This window comes from Apostichopus japonicus, chromosome 7, assembly GCF_037975245.1.
Source record: "Apostichopus japonicus isolate 1M-3 chromosome 7, ASM3797524v1, whole genome shotgun sequence".
Lineage (NCBI taxonomy): Eukaryota > Metazoa > Echinodermata > Holothuroidea > Aspidochirotida > Stichopodidae > Apostichopus > Apostichopus japonicus.
Genome location: NC_092567.1, coordinates 16,608,007 through 16,621,629, shown reverse-complemented (window position 1 = coordinate 16,621,629; position 13,623 = coordinate 16,608,007). Strand labels below are relative to the sequence as shown.

Genomic DNA, 13,623 nt, shown 5'->3' with positions numbered 1-13,623 from the left:
GGTAGATGAAGGGGAGAGGGGGAGAATAGATGCCCTAATAATAGGGAGAAGATAGGTAAAGGGGACAGAAAGAGTTGATACCTTATCCAAGAACAGGGCAGGTAGGTAGGGGGAGGAGGTGAGAGTAGATGAAGGGGAGAGGGGGAGAATAGATGCCCTAATAATAGGGAGAAGAAAGGTAAAGGGGACGGAAAGACTAGATACCTTATCAAAGAACAGGGAAGGTTGGTAGAGGGAGAGGGTGAGGGTAGATGAAGGGGAGAGGGGGAGAAAAGATGCCCTAATGATAGGGAGGAGATAGGTTAAGGGAATGGAAAGATTAGATACCTCATCCAAGAACAGGGAAGGTTGGTAGGGGGAGAGGGTGAGGGTAGATGAAGGGGAGAGGGGGGAGGAATAGATGCCCTAATACTAGGGAGGAGATAGGTAAAATGCAGAAAGAAAAGGGGAGGGAGGAGAGAGGATTCCAAAAATTTGCTGCTGAGCATCATGAGACACAGTAAAATGAATAATAAAAAAGTAGATGATATCAGGGTAGGGGTTTGGTAGGGGGTAGGGTATGGATGGAATGCTAATAAATTTGCTGAGAAGCGCAATCAGTTAGGTGATGATAGAGAATGGGGAATGGGAGGATAAAACTGTGAAAAGCAGGAACATGCTAACACACATGACGAGGTGTGTACATATTAAGCAATTGTAGAAAGGGGAGGGGACCTCTATATCCTGATGACCTAAATCATCTCTTCAGAGCTGACAAGTACCCTAGATAATCACATCAGTATAAACTGAGATACGTGTCTGCATATCGGAGGGAAGCAAGGTCAAGACCTTTAAAGACGTGAACAATTACACTTACAGCAAACAGCATATAATTTATGCTGGCTTGGTTTGAAACAGTTTGAGAAACACTTAAGTTGAGAATACTTAAGTACACTTAAGTAAGAACTGCTGGATGAAACAGCCAGCTTCAAAGTGTAACTGACGTTGTCGATCCTCACTTGGGAGTCTTTATTACTGTTGATTTCTATTTTCTCAGTTTTAAACTCAAACTATTTCTGACATTACCAATGTTGCTGGTCTCACTGTTGATTCTAGATTAGAGGGCTTGTGTTATTTAATGTTTTGATGACACCTCCTTTGTTCTACAGGAAATATGTCTAATCATTCCATTTGCTATTCACCTTTCTATCACTGTTCCTCACCTTGCACCCTCCCTAGCCCCCCCCCCCCATTTTCCACCTTGTCCCTCTCCTATCCTTCACTCCTTCCAAGGAATGCGATGATGCCATTCAGGAAATTTGCACATGTATCTAAGGTTCCTTCTGCTCGCACACAACGTATACATGCAACATGGGCTTACCTCATCGAATACTAGGCACTGCGTAGACCTTAGCAGTAATCCCACAGGGACTAGTTCCCTACCAGAAGCCTTGATTTATCAAGATGAAATTCAAGCTAAGTATTATCAACATGCCAGGAATGATTTAGATATTTGAATAAGGGAGTTGATAGCCTCTGTTACTTCAAACACCAGTTAAAGTAAGTGAAGGTATCTCTTGCTTAGTCTTGAATCACAGCTGGTTATGATATTATCTAGTTATCATTTATGTAACCAGCCTTGTCAACGATATCCAGAGACTACCACGAAGTGTATCATACTTGGACGTCAATGGAGATGCCAGCAATGTTCAATGTAATATACTCTTATGTTAACTAGAAGTATAGCAGGGGTGGAACATTTCTAAAAGAGTATGGAATAATTATACAAATGATTATTAAGCAATGAAAGCGTTCCTCTTTTGTATTGTATAGTGGTTGTAAAATATCCCTCTATTTATGAAGCAAAAAGTCACACACTTATCTCAGAATTTTTCTGTTCTGCTCATGAATTGCTTCTTCAGTTTTAATGCAGTACTCAGACAGTTTTGCCCGCCTTGGACTCACATTATTCTTGTCAAGCATTTATCTCTGTTGTGGTGTTTTCTTCACGTTTGCTTTAAGACCCCTGGCAATGCATGTTTTGCCTCACAGACCAATACTGCAACACATGAGAGGCTTCTGTGCATGCTCAGTGAGCAACTCTACGTTGTTCGTAAAGTCTCCTGTGACTTTTCAAGCATTTGATATTTGGTGTTGTTTTCTTCAGGGTTAATTCAACATCCTAGCTACCAGGCAATGGTTATGCTGCCTCATGAATCAAAGATCTGTAATTCAAAATGGGCTGTCTGGTTCAGTGAGGAGAACTAGCATGAGTGCTTCAAAGTTTCTTTTATCACATCTTACTCTATTCTGCTCATTGTAAACTGTCTGTATAGAAACCCTCACCACATTTCATCTGTCCTTGGAACATTTACGAGCAACAGTTCTGATACTTTTGTAAATATGTCAACATTTGTTTCACTCGTGCTGCTCAAACCTCATCTTTCTTTGTTCTGTTCATTGTTAAAGTTCTGTTCGAATAAACCATTAGATTCCTTTCTTAACTGAGAAATCCTCACCACATTTCATCAGTCCTTGGAACATTTATGAGCAACAGTTCTGATACTTCAATAAATAAGTCTACATTTGTTTCACTTGTGCTGCTCTAACCTCATCTTTCTTTGTTCTGCTCATTGTTAAAGTTCTGTATGAATAAATCATTAGATTCCTGTCTTAGCTGAGAAGTCCTCACCACATATCATCTGTCCTTGGAGCATTTATGAGCAATAGTTCTGATACTTTAGTAAATAAGTCTATATGTTTCACTTGTGCTGCCATACCTCATCTTTCTTTGTTCTGCTCATTGTTAAAGTTCTGTATGAATAAATCATTAGATTCCTTTCTTAACTGAGAAATCCTCACCACATATCATCTGTCCTTGGAGCTTTTATGAGCAATAGTTCTGATACTTTAGTAAATAAGTCTATATATGTTTCACTTGTGCTGCCATACCTCATCTTTCTTTGTTCTGCTCATTGTTAAAGTTCTGTATGAATAAATCATTAGATTCCTTTCTTAACTGAGAAATCCTCACCACATATCATCTGTCCTTGGAGCTTTTATGAGCAATAGTTCTGATACTTTAGTAAATAAGTCTATATATGTTTCACTTGTGCTGCCATACCTCATCTTTCTTTGTTCTGCTCATTGTTAAAGTTCTGTATGAATAAATCATTAGATTCCTTTCTTAACTGAGAAATCCTCACCACATTCCATCAGTCCTTGAAGTATTCATGAGCAACAGTTCTGATACTCTAGTAAATAAGTCTACATTTGTTTCACTCGTGCTGCTCTAACCTCATCTATTCTCTTTCCTTTGTCATCATCTAGGAGCAGCCAGGAGAAGCAGCTCCTGCTAAAAAGAAGGGAAAGATGGGAGGTTTGCTGGGTAGAGTCAGCAAAGGAAGAAAGAAGGAGATCTTGGTAAGTTCTAAATTTAGGACCCTAAAAGTTAGAGGGAGCTACACTTGAAGGAGGAGGGATATGGAAAATGAACAGAAGATTGACATTGTGAGATTGATATATACCCCCTGCCTAACATAGCTCTAAAACACCAATCAGAAACCGTTAAAACAGAAACTATGTATCTTTGTCTAACTGACAATAAAAGAAAGACACCCTAATACTATTACTGTTGTTAATAAAATCAAATTGATTGTTTCAAATAATTTGGCATTCACACATTAACAATATAACAAAACAATGCTCAAGAAAAATGAAATAAATTTGTAAGGGGTGGGGGTAGGCTTGAATTTGGTTGGGGCGGGGGAATGGAGTATTGTTCAGAAACGTAATCACCACTCAGAACCAGTTTATCTCACTGCTTAATCTCAGAACGTCTAAATTGAGGGCGCTCTTTCACATAGTAGATGTTTGCTTTGAAGCTAGTGACTTGCTGTTCATGTTGTAATCTCATTTACAAATGCTGTTCATTGCTATGACTGTGCAGGTCACATTAAGAATAACAAACTTTGTCAGTATTTGAATGTTAATATTAGGAAAAATGTCTTGGTGACACATTAGTCATGATTTAATTGAGTAATATTCATTTATTACAATTTCACTTTTTTTATAAGCTAAAGTATTTCTCAGGTTGAAGTAAAGATTATGATCGCTAATTGAGGGTAATTGTTCTGGAAGTCAAAAGTTGAACTGAAAGAGCCTTTTATCAACAGCAAATTAAGAATAAGAATGGACTGCAGGCTGATTCATTAGCAACTTCATATTTTCAGCAAATGGGCCTTACTGGGATGTATGAGATGCCTAAAATGTGTTTGCTTCAAATCTCTGGAAAGTTATTGTGATGTACATGTATAAATGATGTACATCAGTGTTTTTGATGATACAAAGTAAAGAATTCCCTATAAATGGCATAGTGTAGTTCAAATTAATGATGTTTGTTAGTGTACATGTCAACTGAAGTTTGATTAGAAAAGTTACCTTTTTTTTCAGTTGTCTCGTTGTCGGTTAAAAGTTTTTCTTTGAAATTCTTTGAATAAATCTAGGCCATGTTGCTTAAGAAAGCGAGGGGAGACCTTCAATTAGAGGAGCAGGAGGCTGCTCTTGAGAAGAGCAAGTTCATCGAGGAGAAAGTCAAAGAAACTAACGTCGATTCCCTCAATAAGACTCAACTAATAAAGCTCTGCGAAGAGCTACATGAACAACTACAGGCGGCAGAGGGCGATAAATTTGACCTGGAGATAAAAGTCAAACGAAGGGATCTTCAGGTAGGCACATCCTTTTTTTTGTTGGTATATACAGTATCCTTCCACTTTCTGAAAATTGAAGTAAAACGAAGGCGTGTCGTTTCATGTAATAATTTGTCAATTAGGTATGTCACTTCTACATACTGAAAAATTACAAAAAGAAGATGAAGAGTAAAATAAAGAAATTCTTCAGGAAGCTACATGTCCTTCAGGTACGCCCTCCTACCACTTTAAATTGAAGCGAAAGGACTCGGATCTCCAGACAGGTTTTTTCTTCACGTATTTGCCTCCTGATACTTGAAAATTGATTGGCTGAATGTTCATTCCGCAGTAGTTTCTATGTATTTTGTAACGGCGCCATCTTTTCTTGAATCCTTCCTTCGCTGCTGCTGTTGGTTTCGTAGGGCCCATGTTTTGTGTAACCTCCCTGAGAAATGATGATTTGTTATTAGCACCTGTAACACCTCCCTGAGAATTGATGATTTGTTATTAGTACCTGTAACACCCCCCTGAGAATTGATGATTTGTTATTAGTACCTGTTACACCTCCCTGAGAATTGATGATTTGTTATAAGTACCTGTAACACCTCCCTGAGAATTGATGATTTGTTATTAATACCTGTAATACATCCCTGAGAATTGATGATTTGTTTATTAGTACCTGTAACACCTCCCTGAGAATTGATGATTTGTTATAAGTACCTGTAACACCTCCCTGAGAATTGATGATTTGTTATTAGTACCTGTAACACCTCCCTGAGAATTGATGATTTGTTATAAGTACCTGTAACACCTCCCTGAGAATTGATGATTTGTTATTAATACCTGTAACACCTCCCTGAGAATTGATGATTTGTTATTAGTACCTGTAACACCTCCCTGAGAATTGATGATTTGTTATAAGTACCTGTAACACCTCCCTGAGAATTGATGATTTGTTATTAGTACCTGTAACACCTCCCTGAGAATTGATGATTTGTTATTAGTACCTGTAACACCTCCCTGAGAATTGATGATTTGTTATTAGTACCTGTAACACCTCCCTGAGAATTGATGATTTGTTATTAGTACCTGTAACACCTCCCTGAGAATTGATGGTTTGTTATTAGTACCTGTAACACCTCCCTGAGAATTGATGATTTGTTATTAGTACCTGTAACACCTCCCTGAGAATTAATGATTTGTTATTAGTACCTGTAACACCTCCCTGAGAATTGATGATTTGTTATGAGTACCTGTAACAGCACTGGTAATGTTAATACTGATATGATTGCCCTATCATACTAAGCATGTACCTATCTTGTCTTTTCAGATTTCCACTTTGAAAGTTAAAGCCAATGAAACAAGAGGAAGATTGTAAGTGTTCTCCTTGGTGGTTTTTGTTTGTTTGTTCTTGTATTCACCTTGTGTCAGATAAGTTATAGCTTAATAATAATAATATACAGTTCTTATAAAGCGCAAAAAACATTAAAAACAAACATCTCTATGCGCTGAAAAAAGAAAAGATACCTAAAAACAGCACAGACAAAACTACACAACTGAAAATGTACAGAGTAGAAGGACAAATTAATTGACAAAATCGTGACCTTCATAGGCCACATTGGAGAGGAATGTTTTCAGTTGTTTCTTGAAATGTTTCGTGGACATAGATGTGCGGATATTAATTAACCAAAATGATGGGATATATTAGATAGAAACAATAAATGAGACAAACTTAGAAATAAATAGCTTAATAAAATGTTATTATACTGAAACACTGAGGAAGCAATAGTATGTACATGAAAACAGTATGGAATTGATTTTTTTTCTTCTGTTTTAGATAGATAGATATCGATACAATGGTTAAGAAAGAATTGATGGTGCCTATACATGAATAATCAGTTAGGAAAGTTGTTTAACTGAGTGATTGGAGGCGTGAGTGACACCATTTTGAATAATTGTTTCAACGATCTCAATTTCTTAAGGCTATATGTCTAATGTTCAAACACGAGTCCTGGATGATTCTTCACAAGGCATATTTATAACTTCCAGGCCCCAGTAAATAAAAAGTAGATAAAAGCCTGGACCTTGATCCAAAGGTTTGCTTCAACCACCATCCCCCGTGAAGATCTTGGTTCATTCATCCTCAAAAAGTTTGATTCAAATTACTAGTGCCCAGTAGATTTAGTAAGGTCAATATCAGGCATGAGCTTTTTCCGCGAATTCGGGAATATCCATGATTTCTTTTCTACCTCGGGGACAAAAACTTTTATCCTAACACACTTTGGCATACGCAAATTGGAGCCTATACCGCAATTTTTGTAAAGTTCCAAGATTTGTTTTTCACCACAGGCCCATTGCTGGGTCATTCTCCAAAAGGTTGACTTAATCCCTAGCCCCCAGTTGATCTCAAGTGGCTATATCCTCCTCCAAAATAGCCGATTTAATCCGTTAGCCCCAGTTGATATTGGTTCTATCATCCTCAGAAAGGCTGATTTAAACATGAAGTTTCCAGTAGTTTTTGAATTTAGTCATTCTCCATAAGTCTGATCCCAATTTATACTAATTTATATTAGCTTACCCTCTGTAAGGCTGAATTTGCTCAAAGCCTAGTTGATTTTGAATCTTTCTTCCACCCTACCACTGGTGCATCATCCACCAGTCATAAAAGTGTTCAAATTTTTCATCCATCTTTCTGCCTGTTTCAATCAGTGGCAAGCTAAATCTCTCGGACACATCAACTATATGATATTTATTGATATGATGTTTCATTTAATATACATTTCTTGATATATTTTCTTTTTGATACAGTGCCTTGCCTACCCTAAAGTCGACAAAAATAACAGCTTCTGCTAAACCAAAAGAAACAGTAAGTCTGACAGCTATTTACGCTTCTTAGACCAGGCGCGTAGCCAGGAATTTGCAAAGGGAGGGTCAAACCTGTAGGCAAACTAACAGAGCTGTGTATATGGCTCTGCAAACTATGTAAGCATAGCGCCACCATGGGTTGGCGCGAAGCTGTACCAGAAAATTTTGGCTGGAAATGGCACTTCCCAGGCCTTGAAAGTTGCATCTAGGTATTTACTATTTTGAAATTACTAGTGATATCATAAAAACATACAAAATCAATATGCTTAAGGGGGGGACGTTCACCCCTGCCCCCCCCCCCCCCCCTTTGGCTACACGCCTGTATGAGACAGACAAAGAACAGGGTACATTTGAATCAATCCGACAGTGGGAAGTCAACTACGTAAATAGCTGACATCTAGCTCAAAAGGAAATCGATGTATTATGTTAGCTCTGTGTATTGTGTTAGCTGTGTATTGTGTTAGCTCAGTGGTTAACGACGGTGCCTTTCAGTCATAAGGTCCCGAGTTCGAGTCACTCCAAGATTAATGTATGTCGTCCAGTGACAGAGTTGTTGACAATTGACAATTCATAATCACGGACGTTAAATATGAATCTAAGAGACTGACTTCGGTCAGCTTGCGGCTTTGATAAGCCAATGAGGCTTCTTCGGGAGTTTCTGCTTGCAGGAGGACCTAAAATACATGTATCTCAACAATTGAGTTGACTAATGTACTTCCTGGAGAAAATACAGAAACTTAAGATATTAAGATGAGCATTGGTGAGAGAGATAAGGATTGTAGTGGGTTTTTTTAACGAAAATTGTTTGAGTTAGTGAGAAAGATGCATACAATGAAAAACCAGAGAGAGGAGCCAACATAGTGAGATATTTGTTTGAGATTTGTTATTCACATCGTTCGCTTTCCCAGAGTAACGAAACAAAAACTGTGAAATGCTTTTATCTTTTGAACCACACAGTCAAGAAAAGATTTCCGGTCAGATTTAAAGAAAGCAGAGCAGACAGATGAGAACTGATGGAGGTATTATACTGTTGGTTTAATATTTATATAGTTTACAATGCAATGCAATGCAATGTAATGCAATGCAATACAACACAGTACAGAACAATACAATACAATACATGTATTACAATACAATACAATACAATTTTATAACACAGTACAATTCTATAACACAATACAATTATATAACACAATACAATTATATAACACAATACAATTATATAACATAATACAATTATATAAGACAATACAACACAATACAATACAATACAAAGCAATATAATTCTATAACCAGGGATGTAAGTCTTCCGTATTTTTACGGAAATCCGGTTTTTTTTTTAATTCCAATAAGTCTTCCGTATTTTTACTGAAATCCGTTTTTTTTTTTTAATTCCAATAAAGTTCCACAAAATTGTTCGAATATCAAAGACACAATGCGGCAAAAATGCCTGGCCCGTTGCAGCAAGCTAACTTCAATTTTCACTCATCGATCACTCAAAATACCATTTCCAGTTTCGCATCATCGCATTGCACTGTACAACCTTGTGCCATGTGAATATCGTTGCGTACGTGCGAACTTCAAATCGCTATAGCTCATTTCTGTCGTTGAAAAACCTTGCATAATTCATGTTGATTGGACTGCTCATTAATATCTTCGTAACTGCTGGTGCTCGACATAAGTTTTGGAATTAACGCTTGTGATATTTGTGAGCGGCGGAAATCTACGAGATACGCATATGAAAGTGGATATTTATGATCGCATTCGAATGTGAGACTGTTTTTTATTCCGTAGTTCGCTGCGACGTATTCGTAAATTTGAGCTAGCCTAACATAACGATAGTGTGTAAGTAGTAAGAACTAGGGGTAGGATGTGTTAGCGCTAATACTTCTAAGCTAGCCTAACATACAGTAATGATAGTGTGTAAGTAGTCAGAGCTAGGAGTAGGATGTGTTAGGACGGCATTCACCTGGGGTCTCCGAATATTTTTCCGGGTTTTTTTTGTGGCTGCACTTACATCCCTGTATAACACAGTACAATTATATAGCATAATACAATTATATAACACAATACAATTATATAACATAATACAATTATATAAGACAATACAATTATACAATAAAATACAACACAATATATTTATACAATACAACACAATACAATACAAAGCAATATAATTCTATAACACAGTACAATTATATAGCATGATACAATTATATAACACAACACAATTATATAACACAATACAATTATACAATAAAATACAACACAATATATTTATACAATACAATACAACACAATACCTTACAGTACAATACAACACAATACAATACATTTATACAATACATTACAGTTCATTACAACACAAGATATGTGGAGGACTATAACAGTGATTTGAGCAAGTGGTATATACAGAATGCATACTGCATAGTATTCTGCGAAAAGTTCATGTTAGCCAGGCGGGTGTGGTAGCTTGTGTTCGTGCCTGCGACAGTTTATATACAAAAAACATCGTTTGTAGGTTGCAGTTTAACCAGCCTGTCCTTAGTTTGTGTTTTTGTTGCTCCTCCGTGCCCCAATACAATTATACAATAAAATACAACACAATATATTTATACAACACAATACAATACCTTACAGTACAATAAAACAATATACAATACATTTATACAATACATTACAGTACAATACAACACAATAGATGTGGAGGACTATAACAGTGATTAGAGCAAGTGGTACATACAGGATGCATACTGCATAGCATTCTGCGAAAAGTTCATGTTAGCCAGGCATTTGTGGGGGCATTTTGTGTTTTATAATCTCAATTGCTACAAGCTAGTCAAAGTTATAAAGTGCTGTTACTGTGGGTGAAGCACATTGTCGTCAGCAACCTGTACATGTTCTGACACATCCGCATTACGTATTCTTAAAATTTTATAACCGAGTTTATGGGACTGAGACCCATGCACATATTTTGATTGTCTTTCTCCACTGTCTTGAATCAAAGAGTCTGAACAACAGCAAAGTTAACCATTTTGTTCAATTTTCTGACAATAATTTCTTGTTCTTTTTCAGGTGTGCTGATTGGCTTACCGTTCCATCTTTCAGTTCAACATTCGTAAATTCGTTTTTGTCGGGTCTCGAGATATTATTTACCAGATATAATCAACAGGGTGTGGTCGTTTACTTAGATACACCTCTCATCATCATCATCATTTATATATGTGGGAGGATGCACTACAGGCATCCCCGGAGAAGATGCAGAGTTCTCAAAATTTGATGAAAGGACTTGATTTATAGTTTAACTTGACTAGGCCGGTAGTATATAGATCGATCAAGGTTTTTTGTTTCGTTTGCTTTTTTTTTTTTTTCTCGAATATATTGAATTCACACGTTGTTTGACTGCTTTCATCGATTGAGAGTCAGTCAGCGACAACTGTTCGTGCTGCTCACGATGATGGTTCAGGTTAGATTGAATGAAAATCTGAGTGTTATACTTTGTCCCTCTATTCTTGATGAAAGTAAGTTCAGTCTGCCCAGGCTATGTGTGTTGTGTGTCCAAGTTTTTTTATTGTCCGTAATGTTGAAGACGTACAGACGAACTTGGTGGACCCTCCGATCCGATCTAACAGTCTTATCAGCGTATCGGGACAGATCTTGTTTGTATTTAATATTTTCAGAGAGGTCTACTCACTATCTTGAGGCTTTTCTTACAGTCTGCATTTGACTCTCATTTGACTCTCAATATGGCTGCCATATTGGTAACTTTCTTCCTCTTTGTCATAAATCTGTGAGTGTGTGTCTGTCTGTCTGTCCGTCCGTCAAAATACTCACATTTGTCACATAACTCATCAACTCTTTCTACTCATGGAAATGCCGGAATAGTCTCCTAATAAAATGTTGCAGACGTGTGTATTGTTCTGTGTTTAGGTAGATGCTCCCCAGAGGGTCAACATATACTCTCAAGCTAAGTACAATGAGAAAGTACCATCTGTTGGTGTTGATCAAAATACGTAGCTGAGTTGGGTTTGTCTATCCATTTAAACGATAACAATCACCCTATTATCACAGTTAGGTGTGAGGTATATGGGAAAGGAAGATGCATTTTGTTGGCATTAGTAAAAGAATGCATTTCCTTTGCAAGCAAGAATACATATGACAAATATTTGTGAGCAAAGATGTGAATAATTTGGGCAGTCAATGGATGTTGATTGAATATTCATGACCTCCTAAAACTGTTTTATATTCATTATGCATTCGCCTGTTGTTGATAGCGGTCGAACATGATTGAATAATGTTTATGGTGTGGATACCTTTGTTACCCAAATCCATTGTGCTGTCACAGGATGAGGACATTGCTGTTCAGTTAATTTGAGTTGTTTTTTGAATGATCATTGAATAGCTGTTAGTTCAATGGATAGCTGTTGAATGATCATTAGTTTTGAGTGATCACTGAATAGCTATTAAGCTATTGGATGATCATTTATGTTGAAAGATCGTTAAATAGCTGTTAAATTATTTGATAGCTGTTGAATAATCATTAAATATTGAATGATCATTGAAAAGCTTGTTAGTTCATTGGATTGTTGTTGAAGGGGAAACAAATGTTGAATGATCTTAGAATTGGTATTAAGTTATCACAGGCTAGCTGTTCGATCTGTTTTTTATTCTATAATTTATTTTTGTCAATCTTTCTTGTTTCAATTCTTGTTCAATTGTCATGTTTGTTAGTATCTGATAACCACCATTGATGACAGACTATCTTGCATATTGTGGCCTTAAATCCGCTTATTTTTCACTTTTTACAGTCACCCTAATTTATGCAATTTCATATTTTTATTAGTTTTACAAACAATCTTCTCTATGATCATCATTTTAGAGTTTTATTCCAATTTATCTCCATCTCAAAGATTATTTGACAATAAAATTTAAAAGCCTTATTTATATAGATACTGCAGTGTTTTCATAATACTACAACTTTTAGTTTACCAAATCATCCCCCAAAATAACAAGAAAAAAAAGGAGAAAAATAGAAGAAAAAAATAAAACCACACAACAATTTTTCAATGGTGTTTGTAATTTTGTGTGTCAACACTCATGTTAGCTTGCAATATATCACTGTGTAATATTTTTTAGCGTTGTAGCAAATAGCAATTATGTGTAATTTAGTATCGCAGTATGCAAATCAATAAATCCTGCTGTAGAGGTCAAAGGTCAGCTCATTTCTTGTCCGTGTTTTCTATGCTTTGTTTTAACAGATGATGTAAAACCCAATCGTATTTATGATTTACCCCATGAAAAAAATACTTTTGGGCACATAACTCGACAGCTAAATGTATTTGCTGGAAGCACTTGATAAAGAAAGAAAAATAGTTTATTTCAGAGATATCGTGGAAAGTTTATCCCATATTTACAATATCTGATGACGTAGAGCAGTGGCGGAGCTAGGGGTATTGGTCAGGAGGGGGCGAGAATGGTCTGTAGGTGCGCTTTCGACACTATCTAAGCGGAGTGCCACCACTGGTTGGCGTGTAGCGGACAGGAATTTTTTTGAGTAAAGATACTCCCTAGATCGCCGGAAATAACCCTTTCCGGGCCTTGCTAATTAGCAGATAAACGAAGAATAAATAGGTGTCATCGCCAAATTACACCAACAAAATGTGACAAATGTCAATATGTTGATGAGAGCGCTATAAAAAAGTCAATAATCGCCAACAAGTAAAAAGTGGTAAAGAGCTGAAAAGGGCGCCAGCAGTCCATTTGAGTCCGTCAAGGGGGACATTCGCCCCCCTGACCGTATGGACGCTCCGCCACTGACGTAAAGAATTACTCTAGGCACAACATTAATGTTGATATGTGTCGGAGACATTTTATGCAGTGCATTAGCCGAGCGTAGTCAACAATTCGAGAAATTTTATTCGTGCTATGATGCTCCTAGTCGATACTGATGAATTATAGTACCAGATTTCCCCTGGGATTTCTCGTGTGAGAGGCGGTAACTGGTTTGTGACGCTAGAGGGCGTGAGCATAGGAAGGGGGGGGGGGGGGGGGGGGAGGGAGGGAGGGATGGAGTCTAGCTGGTTTGTTAAAC

At 37.1% G+C, this 13,623-nt stretch overlaps 1 protein-coding gene across 4 annotated transcripts in view; it reads left to right on the top strand.

The window, feature by feature from the left end:
- LOC139969504 (uncharacterized) overlaps positions 1-12,749 on the top strand; it is a 42,101-nt gene extending 29,352 nt beyond the window's left edge. For all 4 annotated transcript variants that reach the window (XM_071974542.1, XM_071974541.1, XM_071974540.1 and 1 more), the window contains 6 exons: positions 3,310-3,402; positions 4,485-4,706; positions 5,998-6,041; positions 7,476-7,533; positions 8,490-8,551; positions 10,608-12,749. In XM_071974542.1, the coding sequence (XP_071830643.1) occupies positions 3,310-3,402; positions 4,485-4,706; positions 5,998-6,041; positions 7,476-7,533; positions 8,490-8,546 (474 nt within the window). In that variant the 3' untranslated portion in view covers positions 8,547-8,551; positions 10,608-12,749. The remainder of the gene's footprint in view (positions 1-3,309; positions 3,403-4,484; positions 4,707-5,997; positions 6,042-7,475; positions 7,534-8,489; positions 8,552-10,607) is intronic.
- Positions 12,750-13,623: the final 874 nt, after the last annotated feature.